The sequence below is a fragment of the Oncorhynchus nerka genome, linkage group LG15 (genome assembly GCF_034236695.1).
Source record: "Oncorhynchus nerka isolate Pitt River linkage group LG15, Oner_Uvic_2.0, whole genome shotgun sequence".
Classification (NCBI taxonomy): domain Eukaryota; kingdom Metazoa; phylum Chordata; class Actinopteri; order Salmoniformes; family Salmonidae; genus Oncorhynchus; species Oncorhynchus nerka.
In genome coordinates this window covers 51,141,162-51,164,122 of record NC_088410.1, presented here as the reverse complement: position 1 = coordinate 51,164,122, position 22,961 = coordinate 51,141,162, and the positions used below count along the sequence as shown (strand labels likewise).

Sequence of the window (22,961 nt, the reverse complement as noted above, 5' to 3'; positions counted from 1 at the left end):
CTGCCAGTTGAGAACTTGTGAGGCATCTGTTTCTCAAACTAGACATTTGAATGTCCTCTTGCTCAGTTGTGCACCGGTGCCTCCCACTCCTCTTTCTATTCTGGTTAAAGCCAGTTTGTGCTATTCTGTGAAGGGAGTAGTACACAGCGTTGTACGAGATCTTCAGTTTCTTGGCAATTTCTCGCATGAAATAGCCTTCATTTCTCAGAATAAGAATAGACTGACGAGTTTCAGAAGAAAGTCCTTTGTTTCTGGCCATTTTGAGCCTGTAATTGAACCCACAAATGCTGATGCTCCAGATACTCAACTAGTCTAAACAAGGACAATTTTATTGCTTCTTTCATCAGAACAACAGTTTTCAGCTGTGCTAACATAATTGCAAAAGGGTTTTCTAATGATCAATTAGCCTTTTAAAATGAGAAACTTGGATTAGCTAACACAACGTGTCATTGGAACACAGGAGTGATGGTTGCTGATAATGGGCCTCTGTACGGCTATGTAGATATTCCATAAAATAATCTGCCGTTTCCAGCTACAATAGTCATTTCCAACATTAACAATGTCTAGACTGTATTTCTGATTAATTTGATGTTATTTTAATGGACAATTGTTTTTGATTTTCTTTGAAAACAAGTACAATTTTAAGTGGCCCCAAACTTTTGGACTGTAGTGTATGAACCATTTCAAAGTAAAGAAGTGTAGGCAAGAGATAATAAAGAAATATTCTGTCATTGTTGACAAAGATAGAATATGGAATCTGTCTGATATACAAAAATCTGGGGGGAAATACAGAGAATGTCGAATTCCTTGACAAAGACACGATGGTAAGAAAACGGGATGAGAAATAATTTCTGGAGAATCGTAACAGGACATTGAAGAGAGAAGGATAATTTGAAAGCTCTCGGTGAACAAATCAAAACCTTGAAAGTAGAAATTCAACAATTACAGGCAAGGGTAGTTCAAACAGACTTGACACCCACCTGCGGACCATTTGTTCCCTCAATCTACCCTCAGGCTGAGTTGCGCAAGGATGATCGGGTTTCAAGCATCTGGTCAGTACTGCCTGGCTTTGAGTCAACAGATACTGACAGCGGTGACGAACGATGTCTTAGGCCAACCAGAACACAGGCTGTAAAAGGTAGTAAAGACAAACCTCTTCTGACAGTTTCACGCACAAATCAGCATCTCCAAAACAGTTTGATGAATAGTCAAAAACGTTGAAACATCCACAAGAAGTGGGTATGAAAACATGGGACCATTTGAAGCTCTATAAGAAACTCTGGGTTACAGTTACTAGCCTTTGTTTTGAACAACAGTGAACATGGTATACTTGAAGAAAATAGTTTAGAGCTGTGGATGGTGAAGAGCAAGATGTGGCGGATGGATGGAGAACCATACATGTTTTCCTTCAGGGTCTGACCAATGCAAGCACTAATTGGGGAGAGAGAAACCAAATGTGTTCAAAAACCGAAATAAACTTTAGAGCGACGGTGGTTATACACAGTGGGTTACCTGACATGGAAGATGAAGATACACACAATTCCTCCAAAAATGGGGCAATCACTCATCAGCTGATGCTGTCCATACATGATGATTTGCGAAAAACGTTTGTTTCCACAACTAATGACTGGGAGAGACAAAACTACGGCAACATCATCGACAGGTTGTCCCAACTGGACAGAGACATCAATCAACATAATAAACCGGCTGTTATCAGAGTTCTGCGGGTTACGAGTGAAACCTATAACATTAGCACAAGAGAAACCTGGTGTATGTCATTATTGCTGCATTTCTGTTCACAACGAGAATGTCGGAAAAGAATCTAATGATGAATTGCCAGAAGAAATTGGGTCCGTCTAAGGGAAAATGGAAACAGGACAACTGCCTCAATGATACAATGCTGATGCAGAAATTTAAGAAACCCTCTACGGCTCAGCTGGATGCTGTGGAAGTAAACTAACAAGGCCCCCTCTTACGTCCCATCTCAGCTGGTGTACATATGAATTCAGCTGGAATATATGTGAACATGATTAACAACTTTGCAGTAGATTCTTTAGTAGATACGGGTGCTGAAGTCACTGTATTGCCCATATTTTATGCAAAACATATATGTCCTCAGTACAGTACACGGGCAAAAAGAGCAACAGGAGTTGGGGGGGATATGAGACAGATATGAAACAGACTAAATCATTATCAATTTTTATTGGTCCAATGAAGATTGATGCAGGGGTGTGGATAGGCTCATTTGAACAACCTATTTTAGGTCTTGATGTTATTATGCAACTTGACTCTACATTGAACATTTCTGAAGGGAAGGTGAAGTGGAAAATTAGACAACTGCAGAGATCTACAGTTCAGAACCATCCTATTTGGACTACGAAGAAAAACGAGTGTGGAACTTTGGATATGGAACCAGTGTGCTAGCAAAGAAGCTATGGCCGCTACTAAAGTAGTGGAGGCTCCTAACATAATCATACAACGTGGCACCACATGTAATCCAGCCACTCTGATGTATCTTACAGATACCACATTATTTGAACACGACTGTTGTGAGTTGGTTTTGGATCAGCTCTCTGATAGGGTTAATAAGAGTCATCTGTTGGAAAACCCTGAGTTTATCTTATACATAGGCGGTTTAAGCATTGTGGAGGGGGGTGTGAGGAAGGCAGGCTGGGCAGTTACTACAATGGACAATGTGATAGTGGCAGGCACGTTAGATTTGAGGAAAGCAGTTGTTCACGTTATGAGTGACACAATGCTTAACTATTGCAAACAACTCTTTAATGCAGTATGGGAAGCAGACAGACAAGAGGAGTGGGGAATAAGCCCCGAGGGGGTACATGATGTAGTACCAGGACAGTGGGTGATGGTAAAAGAAATAGGGCCAAGTTTTGCTCATAATGAGGTCAGCAGTAAAAGTCCAGGGAAAATCACGACGGATACATGTCACTCATTGCAAGGTTGTCCATTTTGATGACAAAGCAGAGTCTGGAGAATTTAGAACTGATTGATTAGCAATCGGGGGCCAATCTTGGGTGAAGAAGCATAGTAAGATAATCATAACCTGATAAGCTTCTATGTTGTACACAGGAGTCATCATATTAGGGATATCTAGCCAACGTTTTCCTGAAAATCGGGACATGCTTACTTAGGGAAATCTATTTCTCTTGAAACCAGGACATGTTACTTTCACTTTTTTGTTTCCTTCGTTACAGGTTATGTGAATTTACAGTCTGAAGCTGAAGCAATATCCCTTGATCCAAGAACTGTACTTGAAATGATACAAGATCACCGGTGATGTGTTCATTAGAGAGTCCTTATCAACCAGTGGAACGGAAGAAGAATTCGAATGGAAGAAGAATTCCTTACTACCGGCAGACTGTCAGAACATAATTTCTAATAGCTATCTATGTGAGACTGATACCAGTGTGGAAGAGCTGGTCACTTTTAAAGGACTTGGTGAACCTTGCCAATAGGACGATAGAATATTGTCTTGTAGTATTTTTGTTTTTTAGTTTCCTCCTAATACAGGATGTTGTAGGGACATTATCATTACACCTGTTAATACTTGTTTTCTATTTCTTATTGTAACAGCAAGTACAATATGCCCTTTGTGTTTTATAGAAATGCAAGGAGATAAATGTGAATGATTTATGCTTCCTACTGTTTTTATACTGTCTATTTTTTCATAATTTTTGTTTTCTTAAAATACATTTTAAGTATTTATTTTTTAAATGGCGAGAGGTCAAAAGTACTAAATGTCAATAGGGAATTATCAATGTGAATTATCAACATCTGTTAGGAATGTCAGTCCTGAACTCATAGCTACGTGGGGCACGTTCTCATTGGTCAAACCTGAAATAGGATACTGGTTATTTGGCCATTGGCACAGTTTTATTGCAAGAAATTCTAATTCGTCAACCACAGGCTAGGGCTGGGTTATAAAACTACATCCTGTCCTTTTGTTGTGTGGATAGAACCACAGGAGAGAATCACTGAGGACAGGGGAGCATGAACATTTACTTCCAAGCATGATTTGTCCGCTTTGAATAAACCTATTTGAATCTCCCTTATTTGCTTTGGGGCCTGTGTTATTGAAGAGTAACATCAACTGCTAACACTTGCTTGGGCCAAGAAATATGAGCAATGGACATAAGACCAGTGGGAATCTATCCTTTGGTCTGATGAGTCCAAATTTGAGATTGTTGGTCAAAACCGGCGTGTCTTTTTTGGACGCAGAGTAGGTTAACGGATGATCTCCGCATGTGTGGTTCCCACCGTGAAGCATGGAGGAGGAGGTGTGATGGTGTGGGCGTGCTTTGCTGGTGACACTGTCAGTGATTTACTTAGAATTCAAGGCACACTTAACCAGCATGGCTACCACAGCATTCTGCAGCGATACACCATCCCATCTGGTTTGCACTCAGTGGGACTATCCAACCCTGATCCAACACCCCTCCAGGCTGTGTAAGGGCTATTTGACCAAGAAGGAGAGTGATAGAGTGCTGCATCAGACCTGGCCTCCACAATCACCCGACCTCAACCCAATTGAGATGGTTTGGGTTGAACTGCAGAGTGAAGGAAAAGGAGTCAACAAGTGCTCAGCATATGTGGGAACTCCTTCAAGACTGTTGGAAAAGCATTCCAGGTGAAGCTGGTTAAGAGAATGCCAAAGGTGTGCAAAGCTATCAAGGCAAAGGGTGACTACTTTGAAGAACCTCAAATATAAAATATATTTTGATTTGTTTAACACTTTTTCGGTTACTACATGATTCCATATGTGTTATTTCATAGCTTTGATGTCGTCACTATTATTATATCATGTAGAAAAGAGTAAAAATAAAGAAAAATCATGTAATGAGTAGGTGTGTCCAAACTTTTGACTGTTACTGTTTTTATAGAAATATGTAATATATGTTTGTTAACCTGACATTTTTTGACTCCTGGGTTCCATTCCTGAAATAAAACACGACAAGGAAATAATGTATGACTTTTGTTATTCCTTGAGGTGTAATGCTTTATATTTGATAAATTTCAATCAAACTTTTCCAAATCATGTTTTCCCTAGCCAACATCCTTTAAGCCAAACTGTTTCATCAGCTGGTTACTACTGTATGTAACGTCTGCTTCCAACTCATTCTCAAACACATAGATCCCCTGAACGCAGCTCACTTTCCAGCCCACCTTCCAGCTCACACTCTCAAACACATAGATCCAATGAATGCAGCTCACTCTCCAGATCCCAATCCCCTGAATTCTGATCACCTGTTCACACACCTGTATGTCATTTACACTATTTAGTTCAGTTCATTGTACCCCATCATTGTGAGGTATTGTTTGTTTTTGTGCACATTCTAGTTGGAGCGCTTATTTTCATTTATTTTCATATTAGTCCTCCCGTGTATCGTAGTTTTTGGCCATCCTAACTAACAACGTTTTTTGCCTATCAGATTTCCTATCATCAACTTCTTGTCTGATCTCCCAGACTACGTTATTAGCCTTTTTCCCCCACCTGTAATGTTACCTTTTTGGATTCCCTGTGTATGACCTTCTGCCTGTCCCTGGACCCTGCTACCTGCCTCCTCCTGTGGTCCTTTACTAAATAAACACCTGCTGTGCCCTGCGCTTTAAACCAGCACTCTGTCTCCCATCATGCTCATTACACTGTAGACTAAAGAGCACGATTTGAATTGTTACATTACATAGATTTGTCCGAGGAATATATAGTTGGTGTCGTAACGTGACTATCATATTAATGTGATGACTGCAAATAATTACCTACTACGTTTAATTATTACTCAATTAAATTAATCATGTAATAATTAACTCATTGGGAATTTGGGGCACCACGGGAAATGTCATTTACCGAGTTACTATCTCCCGACAAACTCTCAAGATTATCTAAATATCTCTTACATCAATAAGTCAACTATTCATTATTTCCTCATATCAGTCTAATTCGTAAATCTGCACGAACCCTAACCTAAGTGATGAATCAGCGATACACAAATTGGCTTAATTATTTATTTACTAACTAAATAATCACACAGAAATACATAAAACACACACACAGTATAGGTTATTGATTACTAACATAATGCAATGAAAACAGTCCCTATTGGACTAACAAAAACATGACCTTCTGGTTACACAATGGAAAGGGGAGGGGTATGTAAGGAGAGAGTCAACTTCTCGTACATATATTTGGAAACTACGCTCACCGTAGTCAGAATATTTAGCACCTTAACAACCGAAATGCAACATATATTTACGCATAGATGTATTTCTCTGCTGTCTCTCTTTTGAAACCATTCGATCCGTCTATGGCAAGTAGTTCGATGTACGTCTCTGTCCTTTTTAGTTGTATGCCTCTTTGTCTTGGAATGTCCGTTAGAATGGATACATCAGAGGTACATATGGTGGTGAGAGGGAACTGTTCTTCCCTCTGACCTCATTAGGGGCGTGGCTTAGTTTGTGTGCAACAAACATGAAAACCATTATCTCATTAGAAGACTAAAATCACATTTCTATCGTTTCAAAAATAGTTTCATATTTAATCATACGTTTTACAACATTTAGATGTAAATCTGATATATACTGTGTGGAAGCTCTTAGTTACAATGTTTCCATCATGTCTTTCTGATCATTTTAATGGCATCACAAAATAGACATTAATTTCCCATATTCTGTCATCATTCCCAACATTCTTTATGTTAGAAATATTGTTTCAATGTCCATTGTTTGATGTTAAAGTTTTGGCGGCACAGTCTCTCTGAGTAACAAAGGATTTTCAGCCTTCCATTTCTGCGTGTGGGAGAGTTTCTGCAAGGCATTTAAGTCATAAAACAGGCCAAACTCCCCCCTCTCCTCTCCTGTGGGAAGAGGGGGGAGTCTGGCTATCCTCAGACATTTGTCTAGCTGATGGGTCCTTTTGATCCTCACCAAAGAGAGAGAGAGTCATGACATTGGTAAATACTTGAAGTTTATTCAAATGTAACCAAGGAGATCAATAACGTGTCCACATAACAATCAGCCCGTAGATGTCGCCAAAGCATAAGCCTTGATAATCCTGTCTGGCTTCAGAGTTTACGATAACCCATTATATCTACAACTTTGCCTCACTCATGCCATGGTCTCTGCATACAATATATCTAATTACACACACACACACAATTCAATTGGATGATATCTACAACCTTGCCTCACTCACGCCACATTCTCTGCATACAGTAGATCTGATTAGACGCCCAAACTACCTCACTTTGTTGCTTACTTGACTTGATCCACCCTTGTTCTCACTCCCCTCTGCCCCAGCAAGGTAAAACTTCTCCAAGCCATAATACTCACCGAAATATCTTCCTCGCTTGGTGATGAGGCAAGAATCTCAAGTGGTGATGAAATATAGCCACCGCTGTAGCCCTCTCTTTCCAGGGGAGAATAAATTAAATTCATTTAAAAAAATTAACCAAATATATTTAGATGCCAGCATTTCCCTTAGCCGTGGTTGGCATATGTACGTACGTGTTAAAAGGCTAGGGGCAGATTCACCCTATTTCTGTGGGCTTGCCTTTGTGTTATGGCTAGGTTCCATGCAGAGATCAAAGGGTGGGGTCTAGATATTCTTGTTATTTTGAAACGGTTTACATTGTGCCATTTATGTTGATTCACCGTTACCTGACTCCCAAATGTCAGACATAATATTGCAGCACTTACACCTTCAGCAGAAAACGTCCTCGTCTAAGAGAGATGAAAGGAGTCCTGCTCTTTATTGTATGTCTATGTTTGATGTAATATTAAAGTTCACCCAAATTACAAAATTACATATTGGTTTCCTTATCCTGTAAACAGTCTATGGACAAGGTAAGACAGCAGTCCATGCTTTGGTTTTGTTTATCCGACCACTGTCTCCGAAACCTAATACCAGGGATATTGACTTGTATTGGATTTGTTCCACAAATGCGGAGAGTCGGCAGGTAAACCAAACCAAAGCATTGATTGCTCTCTTACCTTGTCCATAAACTGCTTACAGGGTACAGAAACCTATTTGTAATTGTTTTATTTGAGTGCACTGTCCATTTAAACGGGCAATCTGCAGTTCAAACAATAACAAAGTGACACCCCGCCACTGATTTGGTAAATAGCTGAGGGATGGGACTGGACAAAATGTAACCACTCTCAAATTCAGACAGAGATGTGTATATGCAAGGACTGACCACCCATGAGATAGAAAATATAGTCTCAACAATTTTTAAGGCTATAAAGTGCTTGTTCACACTTATTGTGTACAAACAAAATGATAAAACAAGCTTATTTTGGGTTCTGATGGGGTACAACAATTGAACTAAGTTCATAAAGCATTTCTACGTTATATCCTTCAAGAATCAATAGCTATACACTAAGTGTACAAAACATTAGGAACGCCTTCTGAATATTGAGTCTTACCCCCTTTTGCCCTCAGAACAGCCTCGAGTTGTCGGGGCATCCCTGTCGAAAGCATTCCACAAGGATGCTGGCCAATGTTGACTCCAATGCTTCCCAAAGTTGTGAAACTGTTGAGCATGAACAACCCAGCAGCGTTGCAGTTCTTGACACACTCACACTGGTGTGCCTGTCACCTACTACCATACCCCATTCAAAGTCACTTCAATATTTTGTCTTGCCCATTCACCCTCTGTATGGCACACATACACAATCCGTGTCTCAATTGACTCAAGGCTTAAAAATCCTTCTTTAACCTGTCTCCTCTCCTTCATCTACAATGATTGAATCGGATTTAACAGGTGAAATCAATGTGATCATAGCTTTTACCTAGATTCATCTGGTCAGACTATGCCATGGAAAGGGCATGTTTAGTACACTCAGTGTACTGTATGAATTTAAAAGTCCCAAAATTGGTGTAACAATCGCAGATTGCCCCTTTAATAACAGATGATAAGGGTGATGTTGATACAATTGATAATTGAGACTCATTTTGTCTCGATCCATCTGCTTTTCTCTGTAACACCCCTTTTCTCCACTCCTCTCCTCCTCAGACATCAACATGGCGGGGGAGCCCATGCCCAACAGACCCAGAGGGCAAGGTTGATATTGATGATTGAGAGACTCCTGTGACTTTTTACTACATTTTTCTAAATTTCTCTGTAACATTCTCCCTCTCCGTTTTTCCTCAGACATCAACATGGCGGGGGAACCCAAGCCCAACAGACCCAAAGGGCTGAAGAGGTCTGCCACTGCTCTCTACAGGTACTCCATAGGGAGTAAAGCTTCATGGAAGGGACGGGGCAATAAGTAATAAGGGTTCAATCTCAATTGTCTCAATACGGTAATTGCTGATAATTCCTTTACTCATTTCCTATCCTTCAACATCACTGATCTGATAGAACCGGACAGTGGGCTTTTTGCCATACAGCTCTGATCTGTCTTTTTCTGAGACCGGGGCATACAATGGAGAGGAATTTGAGGAAATTAGGAAACTTTTGATGCTAATTGTCATTCCAGAATGTTATAATGTTGTTTAATTATATGTATACATAAATATACATTATTGTTCAAAAGTTTGGGATCACTTAGAAATGTCCTTGTTTTTGAAAGAAAAGCAAATTTTATGTCCATTAAAATAACATCAAATTTATCAGAAATACAGTGTAGACATTGTTAATGTTGTAAATAACTATTGTAGCTGGAAATGGCAGATTTCTTATGGAATATCTACATAGGCGTACAGAGGCCCATTATCAGCAACCATCACTCCTGTGTTCCAATGGCATGTTGTGTTAGCTAATCCAAGTTTCTCATTTTAAAAGGCTAATTGATCATTAGAAAACCCTTTTGCAATTATGTCAGCACAGCTGAAAACTGTTGTTCTGATTAAGAAGCAATACAACTGGCCTTCCTTAGACTAGTTGAGTATCTGGAGCATCAGCATTTGTGGGTTCGATTACAGGCTAAAAATGGGCAGAAACGAGCACTTTCTTCTGAAACTCGTCAATCTATTCTTGTTCTGAGAAATGAAGGCTATTCCATGCAAGAAATTGCCAAGAAACTGAAGGTCTCGTACAACATTGTGTACTACTCCCTTCACAAAACAGTGCAAACGGGCTCTAACCAGAATAGAAAGAGGAGTGGGAGGCCCCGGTGCCCAACTGAGCAAGAGGATAAGTACATTTGAGTGTCTAGTTTGAGAAACACACGCCTCACAAGTCCTCAACTGGCAGCTTCATTAAATAGTACCCGCAAAACACCAGTCTCAACGTCAACAGTGAAGAGGCGACTCCGGGATGTTGTCCTTCTAAAGCAAGGTTGCGCTGTTTCTAAAGAAGGCCAGTTCTATTGCTTCTTTAATTACCACAGTTTTCAGCTGTGCTAACATAATTGCAAAAGGGTTTTCTAATGATCAATTAGCCTTTTAAAATTATGAACTTGGATTTGCTAACACAATGTGGCATTGGAAAACAGGAGTGATTGTTGCTGATAATGGGCCTCTGTACGCCTATGTAGATATTCCATTAAAATATCTGTCGTTTCCAGCTACAATAGTCATTTACAACATTAACAAAGTCTACACTGTATTTCTGATCAATACAATGTTATTTTAAAGTACAAAAAATTTGACTTTTCTTTCAAAAACAAGGAAATTTCTAAGTGACCCCAAAGTTTTGAACGGCAGTGTATATATATATATATTTTTTTTTATCTTTCAGTGGGTACGACTTTGATTATCACTACTACAGAAATGAATTATATGGCAGGTGAGTGGATTACACCAGAGCATTTCCATCTAAAAATACCCATGAGCATCAACATGTGATGTTCATAGGAGCACATCAAATTTGAAACTAAGAGAAATGAAGGCATACATTTTCCATCCCAAAAAATTGTAATAATCAAAGGTTTAGATTTCTGGTCAAACATATGGAAAAGGGGTCTAAGAAAACATTTAGCAGAAAAGGTCTTAGAAATACATCAAAACATAATGTTGAAGTAAAGAAACCTCTCAACTAATATCAACATTTATATTTAGTTTGCTGAAAAGATTTGCCTTCTGTAAGTTTAAGAAACATTGCCTAGCATCTTGTCATTCTGTTACCAAAACCCCACATACAGTAAGTATTCGCATCCCTGAGTGAATACTTTGTAGAAGCACCTTTGGCAGCGATTACAGCTGTGAGTCTTTCTGGATAAGTTTCCATATTTATTCTTTTCAAAAGTCGTCAAGCTAGATAGATTTTCAAGTAGATTTAATTAAAAACTGTAACTCGGCCACTCAGGAACATTCAATGTCTTCTTGGTAAGCAAATACAGTGTAGATTTGGCCTTGTGTTTTAGATTATTGTCCTGTTGAAAGGTGAATTAATCTCCCAGTGTCTGGTGGAAAACAGACTGAACTAGGTTTCCCTCTAGGATTTAGCCTGTGCTTAGCTCCATTGTTTTGGTTTATTTGCACAGGCTTCCTTCTTTTCACTATGTCAAATAGGATAATATTGTGGAGTAATTACAATGTTGTTAACCTGTTGCTCCTACTCGGGACGCTTGCGTCCCAACTAGAGCTCTGGAAATGCAAATGCGCTACGCTAAATGCTAATAGTATTAGTTAAAACTCAAAAGTTCATTAAAATACACATGCAGGGTATCGAATTAAAGCTACACTCGTTGTGAATCCAGGCAACAAGTCAGATTTTTAAAATGCTTTTCGGCGAAAGCATGAGAAGCTATTATCTGATAGCATGCAACACCCCAAAAGACCCACAGGGGACGTAAACAAAATAATTAGCATTTCGGCGTTACACAAACCGCACAATAAAATAGAAAACATTCATTACCTTTCACCATCTTCTTTGTTGGCACTCCTAGATGTCCCATAAACACTATTTGGGTCTTTATTTCGATTAAATCGGTCCATATAAAGCCTAGATATCGTTATATGTAGACTGTGTGATAAACGAAAAAAACATCGTTTCAAAACGTAACGTCATTTTTTTAAATTCAAAAAGTCGACGATAAACTTTCACAAAACACTTTGAAATACGTTTGTAATGCAACTTTAGGTATTAGTAAACGTTAATAAGCGATAAAATTCATCAGGAGGCGATGTAAAGATCATTAGCTGTCCGTCTGGAAAAATGTCCGGCTAGAAACTCAATGAAAATATCCGGTCCTAGACCATAGGAGATACGGTGCCCTGCATGTGTTTGACCAAGAAAAAACTTGAAGGGAAATGACAAGACTCTAGACACCGTGTGGAAGCTGTAGGTACTGCAACCTCAGTCAATTAATTGTGGTTCACCTTTATCAATGGGTTCAAGTAGCGCATGGATATATTTTCCCATTTTCAGTGATCAGTTTTTCCTGTGCTTTTCGATGTAAATGCCGTTCTGGTAAAGCCACAGCAGTGATTTAACCAGTTTTATAAACGTCTGAGTGTTTTCTATCCACACAGACTAAGCAAATGCATGTACTATATTCCTGGCATGAGTAGCAGGGCGCTGAAATGTTGCGCGATTTTTAACATAATGTTCAAAAAAGTAGAGGGTCGACTTAAGAGGTTAATCCATCCTCTGATCTCCGATCACCGCTATTTAACTGTTTTAAACTCACCATTGGCCTAATGGTGAAAACCCTGAGTGGTTTCCTTCCTCTCCGGCAACTTAGTGACTGATACATCATCCAAAGTGTAATTAATAACCACCCTGCTCAAAGGCATATTCAATGTATACTTTTTTAATTTTACCCATCTACCAATAGGTGCCCTTCTTTACAAGGGCATTGGAAAACCTCCCTGGTCTTTGTAGTTGAATCTTTGGTTGAAATTCACTGCTCGACTGAGGGACCTTACAGATAATTGTATGTGTGGGGTACAGAGATGAGGTAGTCATTCAACAGAGTCCATGCAACTTATTATGTGACTTATTAAGCAACATTTTACTCCTGAACTTTTTTTAAATTGAACCTTTGTTTAACTAGGCAAGTCAGTTAAGAACAAATTAAGATTTACAATGACGGCCTACCCCGGCCAAACCCTGACGACGCTGGGCCAATTGTGCGCCGGCCTACGGGACTCCTAATCACGGCCGGATGTGATACAGCCTGGATTCAAACCAGGGACTGTAGTGACGCCTCTTGCACCTCTTGCACTGAGACCAAGTGCCTTGGTCATAAAACCTGAGGGAGATTGTTAGTCATTCTGTTACCAAACTTTACAGCTGCACTGTTCTTCGAGTAAATGTGTTTTTGTAAAATGTTCTGTGGAAATTGTTAAAAGTAGTCCTTGTGCATAGATTTGTGTGGTTTGTTTAACTTTGCAATCAATGGTTTTTGTTTGGCATACTTTTAAAGTGAAGAATCTGTGTCTCAGCATTCTGTTACTGTGGAATTGCCCACCTGTTAATACCCTTTCAGTAAAACTCTACTTAGCACAAATGAGGTAGAAAGAAGAATTTTGCAACGGCGAACATTCACAGTAAATTAAATAAAGAGATACATTGTTTTGCAATCTCCCAAAAGCTCAGTCACTGATGGCATTATAAAGCAGTCATACAGAGGGTGCAAACTATATAATCTCTATATTTACTATCCAGAGACTTTTTGTGAGAGATGTTTTTGCCTTTTGTTCTCCACTCATCATCACTGGAAGGTCTTCAAACTCGTTCCCATAAAGAAAGCTCAACCAGCTTTTAAGTCCAGCTTTAGTTTCACAAAACAACCTTTGCCAAGCAAACTTTGGCAGTATCTTTTCCCCCATCTCTTGGCCGCCCCTGTTTCAGTGGCTATAGAAGCCCCGCTGGTGCTCTCCGCTGGATGCCCGTGTTTGCAGACGTCTGAACATAATATCCAGATGAGGAACACATTTCAACCATCCAGGGGAGTTTATTTATACCCTCTCTGTGATGTCCAATTCAGAGTTACGGCTGTCAGAGGCTGCCTTTGACTGGGATCAATATATTACAGAGAGATACACCCAATAATTTCATTGCCCTTCTGCTTTCAAGTGATCTCCAAAACCCCCAGTCTTCGGGGAGCCGCTGACGTAACCGGCGAACCTGCTCTCTGTCTGGACTGCAGATACCGCTTTGAAGCAGAGGCGATAGCCTATTACTTCAATCGCAACACACCAGATAGAAACCTTTTTTCCTCAAAATCCTTGCTTATCTAAATCTTTACAGCGCAGTGGACTCATATACCCTTAAAGGCAATATACAGGTAACTACCAAAATAAAGGAAACACTAACATAACGGGTGTTAATAAGGTGCTGGGGCACCACAAGCTGCCAGGACAGCTTCAATGCACCTTAGCATAGATTCTACAAGTGTCTGGAACTCTATTGGAGGGATGCAATCATACAGGGATGTAGTCATAGAGACCATTCGTCAAAGAAACTAAATATGAAATTTCTTTTGGAAGGTGGTGGAAAAGGCTGTCTCAGGCGCTGCTCCAGAATCTCCCATAAGTGTTCAATTGGGTTGAAGTCTGGTGACTGACACACACAAAACACATACACACACACACACACACACACACACACACACACACACACACACACACACACACACACACACACACACACACCCTTTAAACCCCATTCTTCTCCTTTGAGACGCCTCTTTGAAAGTCACTGAGATCTTTTCTTCTAGCCACGGTAGCCAAAATAACGGGCAACTGGGCATTTTTATACATGATTCTAAACATGATTGGATGCTAATTGCTTAATTAACTCAGGAACCAAATCTGTGTGTGGAAGCACCTTCTTTCAATATACACTAAACAAAAATATAAACTAAACATGCAACCATTTTTAAGATTCAAGATACATATAAGTAAATCAGTCAATTAATCTATGGATTTCACATGACTGGGAATACAGATATGCATCTGTAGGTCACAGACACCTTTCAGTATCTGGTGTGACCACCAGACACATCTCCTTTGCATCGAGTTGATCAGGCTGTTGATTGTGGCCTGTGGAATGTTGTCCCACTCTTCTTCAATGGCTGTACGAAGTTATTGAATATTTGCGTGAACTGAAACACGCTGTCGTACACGTTGATCCAGAGCATCCCAAAGTATCCAGGAATTGTGTATAGATCCTTGCGACATGGGGCAGTGCTTTATCATGCTGAAAAATAAGGGGATAGTGGCAAATGAACGGCATGATAATGGGCTTCAGGATCTTGTCATGGTATCGCTGTGCATTCAAATTGGCATCGATAAAATGCAATTGTGTTTGCTGTCCATAGCATATGCCGCTCATACCATAACCCCACCGCCACCATGGGGCACTCGGTTCACAACGTTGACATCAGCAAACCGCTTGCCCACATGACACCATACACGTGGTCTGCGGTTGTAAGGCTGGTCGGATGTACTGCCAAATTATATAAAACACATTGGAGGAGGCTTATGGTAGAGACATTAACATTACATTCTCTGGTAACAGCTCTGGTGGACATTCCTGCAGTCAGCATGCCAATTGCACACTCCCTCAACACTTCAGACAGCTGTGGCAGAGTGGCCTTTTATTGTCCCCCAGCACAAGGTGCACCTGTGTAATGATCATGCTGTTTAATGTGCTTCTTGACATGTCACACCTGTCAGATGGCTGAATTATCTTTGCAAAGGAGAAATGCTCACTAACAGGGATGTTAATAAATGTGTGCCGAAAATTAGAGAAGTAAGCTTATTGTGCATATGGAACATTTCTGGGATCTTTCATTTCAGCTCATGAAACATTGGACCAACACTTTACATGTTGCGTTTCATATTTTTGTTCAGTGTATTTTGTATCCCTCATGTACTCAAGTGTTTCCTTAATTTTGGTACCTGTAGTTCTCTCAAACTCCATAAAATGTATTCACCACTCTCAGTCCATGGCACTGTACTGTAGTATAGCTACAGTTGACCCTTTCAATGTTTCAGGCATGTCAAGATCTTTTCAAGACCTTTTACCTCTGAACTGTCATAACTCAATACAGAAATGTACATTATGAATATATCAATATCCTTCCACCAAATGCTTTGTCTTTCCCTCTGTAGGCTGTTTGAGTACCGGGGCAGAGTGTCGCCAGTGCCTCGAGTGGTACCAGTTAAGCGGCCTCGCATGGCCATGCCCCTGGTGCGCCGGGTCAAGTCTTTGCCCGTCAAGCTGTTGGCACGTGCTTCAGTCCTCCCCGGCAGCACCATCAAGCAGAAGTGTGAGTTTCCGCAGGCGCTCTATACAATTTATCCAATAAAGTTTGAGACCACTTCGAGACAAAGCTTTGACCTGAATTGGCTGGGTTGAACATGAACAACTCTAAAGCCAGCTCTTTTCATCTAGAATAATGTTATATCTGCTTTAAAACAGTCAATTCTAAGGTTAAATAATGGATTTAATTTTGTCGGGACAAATCATTGTTATTGTCTTGAGTAATAACCATTTGCAGTGTTGTTACCATATATACAGCAATCTTCTCTTGATTCACATGCTATTACGTTGCAATGAATGTCAGAGTGAATGTCTTTTAAAGGCCCAATGCCATCAAAAACATTTTTCCTGTTTTTTATATATATTTCCACACTATGAGGTTGGAATAACACTATGAAATTGTGGTAATGATGATAATGCCCTTTTAGTAAAAGAGCTGTTTGAAAAGGCCGCCTGAAATTTCATGCTGTTTTGGTGGGATGGAGTTTTGGCCTGCCTGGTGACATCCCCATTTGGTAAATTAGTGCCTCTCTGCCAATAACAGCTTGTTTTCAGTTTTCCCCTCCTCACTCAGACCACTCCCAGACAGTCTTAGCAAAAATTATTGCTTGAGAAATTGTTCTTTATTTAGAAGCTATTTTTTGTTTCTTTTTGACCATTTTAATTGAAAATAATCACAATAAGGAACTTCATTGTTACCCAGAGATTATTTAATATTTAGATGAAAATAGCTGCATTGGACCTTTAAACTTAAACACTCTTCTCTGCTGTCCCTTGCTCTCTCTCGCTCTGTCTCTCTCTCTGGTGTTTTCTGTTATGGGTGGCTCAGCGGTGAACTCCAACGAGCTACAGGATATCAAATCAGAGCTGACTCAGATCAAGTTCAACATTGATGCGCTGCTTGGCCGACTGGAAAGGATCACAGAGGACAAACACATCGCTGCTGGTGAGTTCCATCTCCATCAGGCCACAAGAAAAATACAACTCTACAGCGCACACCTCTACAGAGTACTCTTTCTCTATCAGGTGGAGTCAACCAAGGGTCGAAAATGTCTGTGTGAAAACCAGGGGTTGAAACCGGTTCAGGCAACAAAATCAGAACCACAAACGAAAGTGATCTATAATGTTCCAGAACAGAACCGTTATTTTGAAAGCATGAGAACGGGTTAAAAATTGTATTTTATGTTACCGGCATTTTCCAGTCACACAAAAAGCCCTCACTCTGTCACTCAGAAACTTATTCCAGTGTGTGTGCCAGGGTTTCCGTCAGGAAAAAATGTCGCCAGACAACGTTACTAGAAAGATGAAAATGTATTGGACATTTGAGAAATTTTACGGACATATGCGTTCAGATCCGACCTTGCGCAGCCAGCGCCATCAAGAGATATTGGCCATATGAGCCAAATTTAATTGCCCTTACAGCCTATACATCTTTTTGTAACTGTTAATTGGGTTTCAATGTGTAGCATATGCTAAACTTTATAGCCAATCTGTATTTATTTTTTACTTTCCCAAAACAATGATTGTCCACCTCACAGTGTAGCTGTCGGAGATTTTATCACTAACTGCAACAGGGCACTGCATGCATAGGCCGATAGGCTATAATATTAATATTAAAAATATATATTTACAGTGCCTTCAGAAAGTATACAGCCTGAATTCAGAATGTATTAAATATTTTTCTCATCCATCTACACACAATACCCCATAATGACAAAGTGAAGACATATCTTTAGAAATGTTTACATATGTTTACAAAATGTTTACAAATTTATTGAAAATTAAATACAGAAATATCAATACTTTGTAGAGCACATTTGGCAGTGATTACATCTGTGAGTCTTTCTGGGTAAGTCTAATGGCTTTCTACACCTGGATTGTGCAACGTTTGCCCACTATTCTTTTCTAAATGTTTCAAGCTCTGTTTAATTGGTTGTTGATCATTGCTAGACAACCATTTTCAGGTCTTGCCATTGATTTTCAAGTAGATTTAAGTCAAAACGGTAACTCGGCCACTCAAGAACTGTAACGGCAGATTTCCTCCTCTTCGTTTGAAGAGGAGTAAGGATCGGACCAAGATGCGGCGTGGTAAGCGTGTTCATGATGTTTATTTTAAAGACATAAACTGAACAGTAAAATACAAAACAATAACCGTGAACAAACCAAACCAGTACCGTGTGGCGACAAACACAGACACGGAAACAAACACCCACAAACCAACAGCGAAACCCAGGCTACCTAAGTATGATTCTCAATCAGAGACAACTAACGACACCTGCCTCTGATTGAGAACCATACTAGGCCGAACACAGAAATAGAAAAACATAGAAACACAAAACATAGACTGCCCACCCCAACTCACACCCTGACCATACTACATAAAGACAAAACAAAGGAAATAAAGGTCAGAACGTGACCAGAACATTCACAGTTTTCTTAGTAATCAACTCCAGTGTAGATTTGGCCTTCTATTGTTGGTTATTGTCCTGCTGAAAGGTGAATTAATCTCTGTGTCTGATGGAAAGCAGACAGAACCAGGTTTTTCTCCAGTATTTTGCCTGTACTTAGTGCCATTCTGTTTATTTCTTTTATCCTGAAAACCTCCCCAGTCCTTAACGTTTACAAGCATACCCATAACATGATGCACACACCACTATGCTTGAAAATATGGAGTGGTACTCAGTAATGTGTTGTGTTGGATTTGCCCAAAACATAACACTTTCGTATTCAGGACAAAAATATCATTGCTTTGCCACGTTTTTTTGCAGTATTACTTTAGTGCTTTGTTTCAAACAGGATGCATGTTTTGGAATATTTTTATTCTGTTTCCTTCTTTTCACTCTTTCAATTAGGTTAGTTTTGTGGAGTAACTAAATCAAATCAAATCAAATTTATTTATATAGCCCTTCGTACATCAGCTGATATCTCAAAGTGCTGTACAGAAACCCAGCCTAAAACCCCAAACAGCAAGCAATGCAGGTGTAGAAGCACAATGTTGTTGATCCATCCTCAATTTTCTCCTATCACAGTCATTAAACTCTGTAACTAACTTAAAGTCACTATTGGCATAATTGTGAAATCCCTGAGCGGTTTCCTTCCTCTCCTTCAACTGAGTTAGGAAGGACCACTGTATCTTTAGTGACTGGGTGTATTGATACGCCATCCAAAGTATAATTAATAACTTCAACATTGTTAAATGGGATATTCAATGTCTGCTTTTTTTATTTTTACCCTTCTACCAATAGGTGCCCTCCTCAGCAAGGCTTTGGAAAACTCCCTGGTCTCTGTGGTTGAATCTGATTTTGAAATGTACTGCTCAACTGAGGGACCTTCCAATAATAGTACTTGTGGGATACAGAGATGAGGTAGTCATTCAAAAATCATGGTAAACACTATTATTGCACAAAATGAGTCCATACAACTTATTATGTGGCTTGTTACGCAAATTTTAACTCCTGAACCTATTTAGGCTTGCCATAACAAAGGGGTTGAATACTTATTTACTCAAGACGTTTCAGCTTTTCATTTTTTATTAATGTGTAAGAAATTTGAAAAGCACAATGCCAATTTGACATTATGGGCTATTGTGTGAAAGCCAGTGACCAAATATCTCAAATTAATACATTTTAAATTCAGGCTTTAACAAAATGTGGAATAAGTCAAGGTATGTGAATACTTTCTGGGGCTAGGCCTAAACTTTTCTTCTTCAGAGAGATGACACCGAGATGCATTTCTATGTCAGATACAGTGGGGAGAACAAGTATTGGAAACACTGCCGATTTTGCAGGTTTTTTAAGTAATTAATTTGATTTTTATTGCATGACATAAGTATTTGATACGTCAGAAAAGCACAACCTAATATTTGGTACAGAAACCTTTGTTTGCAATTACAGAGATCATACGTTTCCTGTAGTTCTTGACCAGGTTTGCACACACTGCACCAGGGATTTTGGCCCACTCCTCCATACAGACCTTCTCCAGATCCTCTCGCTGGGCAATACGGACTTTCAGCTCCCTCCAAAGATGTTCTACTGGGTTCAGGTCTGGAGACTGGCTAGGCCACTCCAGGACCTTGAGATGTTTCTTACGGAGCCACTCCTTAGTTGCCCTGGCTGTGTGTTTCGGGTCGTTGTCATGCTGGAAGACCCAGTCACGACCCATCTTCAATGCTCTTACTGAGGGAAGGAGGTTGTTGGCCATGATCTTGCGATACATGGCCCCATCCATCCTCCCCTCAATACAGTGCAGTCGTCCTTTCCCCTTTACAGAAAAGCATCCCCAAATAATGTTGTTTCCACCTCCATGCTTCAAGGTTGGGATGGTGTTCTTGGGGTTGTACTCATCCTTCTTCTTCCTCCAAACACGGCGAGTGGAGTTTAGACCAAAAAAGCTCTATTTCTGTCTCATCAGACCACATGATCTTCTCCCATTCCTCCTCTGGATCATCCAGATGGTCATTGGCAAACCTCAGACGGGCCTGGACATGCGCTGGCTTGAGCAGGGGGACCTTGCGTACGCTGTAGGATTTTAATTTATGACGGCGTAGTGTGTTACTAATGGTTTTCTTTGAGACTGTGGTCCCAGCTCTCTTCAGGCCATTGACCAGGTCCTGCCGTGTCGTTCTGGGCTGATCCCACACCTTCCTCATGATCATTGATGCCCCACGAGGTGAGATCTTGCATGGAGCCCCAGACCGAGGGTGATTGGAGGTCATCTTGAACATCTTTTCCATTTTCTAATAATTGCGCCAACAGTTGTTGCCTTCTCACCAAGCTGCTTGCCTATTGTCCTGTAGCCCATCCCAGCCCTGTGCAGATCTACAATTTTATCCCTGATGTCCTTACACAGCTCTCTGGTCTTGGCCATTGTGGAGAGGTTGGAGTCTGTTTGATTGACTGTGTGGACAGGTGTCTTTTATACAGGTAACAAGTTCAAACAGGTGCAGTTAATACAGCTAAGGAGTGGAGAACAGGAGGGCTTGTCACGCCCTGACACATGTATGTTTATATGTTTTGTTTGGTCAGGGTGTGATCTGAGTGAGCAGTCTATGTTGGATGTCTAGTTTGGCTGTTTCTGTGTTTGGCCTGATATGGTTCTCAATCAGAGGCAGGTGTTAGTCGTTGTCTCTGATTGGGAACAATATTTAGGTAGCCAATATTTGGGTTTTTGTTTCCGTGTCTGTGTTTGTCACCACACGGTACTGTTTCGGTTTTCGTTCACGTTCACATTTATTGTTTTGTATTTCTTAGTGTTGAGTTTATGTTTTATAATAAACGATATGGACACTTACCACGCTGCATTTTGGTCCGATCCCTGCTTCACCTCCTCTTCAGCCGAAGAGGAGGAAGTCTGCCGTTACAAGGCTTCTTAAAGAAAAACTAACAGGTCTGTGAGAGCCGGAATTCTTACTGGTTGGTAGGTTATCAAATACTTATGTCATGCAATAAAATGCTAATTAATTACTTAAAAATCATACAATGTGATTTTCTGGATTTTAGGAAAACCAGCAAAATCGGCAGTGTATCAAATACTTGTCCTCCCCACTGTAGGTACTGTGTCTGCTATACAGATAAAGGTGTACAGAAGGGGGTTAATTTGTTCATTTTGCATCAGAATATATTTTTTTAAGATCAGCATTATTGTTAGATTATAGGAGTAACTCTGGAAGGCCGAAAACATTCTTCCTCACCTCAAGTTCAAATGCCATAGTCAGTTGGAGAGCTGGTGCGCACTGCCTTCATATCACAGGCCTGCAGTAGGTAAAGCTTAATAATAGCCACACCTTAATTAACAAAAGTAAGTAAATCCATTTACAGTTGGAATTTAATTTGTATACTTAAAGAACTGGTTTTCATTCATCAATAGGCTTAAAAAATAATAACACAAATTATTATAAATACGGAAATCAATAAAAGTAACCTGCATATGCCCCTGCCAATGTTATTCTCATCTTAGTCCACTACAATATTAAACATTTACCATGCAGAGGACATTCCTCTTGTAGCCTTTTCACTGTAGGCATGTTCTTTTTTTTCTCTTCAATGAAAAAGCCCTCCATCTTCGCATTCAACAGTAGCCTGGGCCAATCTCTCTCTCTCTCTCTCTCGAACAATGGTTCTCTCTCTCGAACAATGGTTCTCTCTCTCTCGAACAATGGTTCTCTCTCTCTCTCTCTCTCTCTCTCTCTCTCTCTCAAACAATGGTTCTCTCTCTCTCTCTCTCTCTCAAACAATGGTTCTCTCTCTCTCTCTCTCTCTCTCTCAAACAATGGTTCTCTCTCTCTCTCTCTCTCTCTCTCAAACAATGGTTCTCTCTCTCTCTCTCTCTCTCTCTCTCAAACAATGGTTCTCTCTCTCTCTCTCTCTCTCTCTCGAACAATGGTTCTCTCTCTCTCTCTCTCTCTCTCTCTCGAACAATGGTTCTCTCTCTCGAACAATGGTTCTCTCTCTCTCGAACAATGGTTCTCTCTCTCGAACAATGGTTCTCTCTCTCTCGAACAATGGTTCTCTCTCTCTCTCTCTCTCTCTCTCGAACAATGGTTCTCTCTCTCTCTCTCTCTCTCTCGAACAATGGTTCTCTCTCTCTCTCTCTCTCTCTCTCGAACAATGGTTCTCTCTCTCTCTCTCTCTCGAACAATGGTTCTCTCTCTCTCTCTCTCTCGAACAATGGTTCTCTCTCTCTCTCTCTCTCTCTCTCGAACAATGGTTCTCTCCCTCTCTCTCTCTCTCTCTCTCGAACAATGGTTCTCTCCCTCTCTCTCTCTCTCTCTCTCGAACAATGGTT

General features: G+C 40.2%; 1 protein-coding gene across 1 annotated transcript in view; it reads left to right on the top strand.

The window, feature by feature from the left end:
* Positions 1-22,961, top strand: part of raly (RALY heterogeneous nuclear ribonucleoprotein) — a 158,032-nt gene that overhangs the window by 100,352 nt on the left and 34,719 nt on the right. Inside the window, exons 4-8 of the mRNA XM_029682668.2 lie at positions 9,033-9,080; positions 9,171-9,243; positions 10,701-10,748; positions 16,028-16,185; positions 17,008-17,124. Of these exons, the coding sequence (XP_029538528.1) occupies positions 9,033-9,080; positions 9,171-9,243; positions 10,701-10,748; positions 16,028-16,185; positions 17,008-17,124 (444 nt within the window). The remainder of the gene's footprint in view (positions 1-9,032; positions 9,081-9,170; positions 9,244-10,700; positions 10,749-16,027; positions 16,186-17,007; positions 17,125-22,961) is intronic.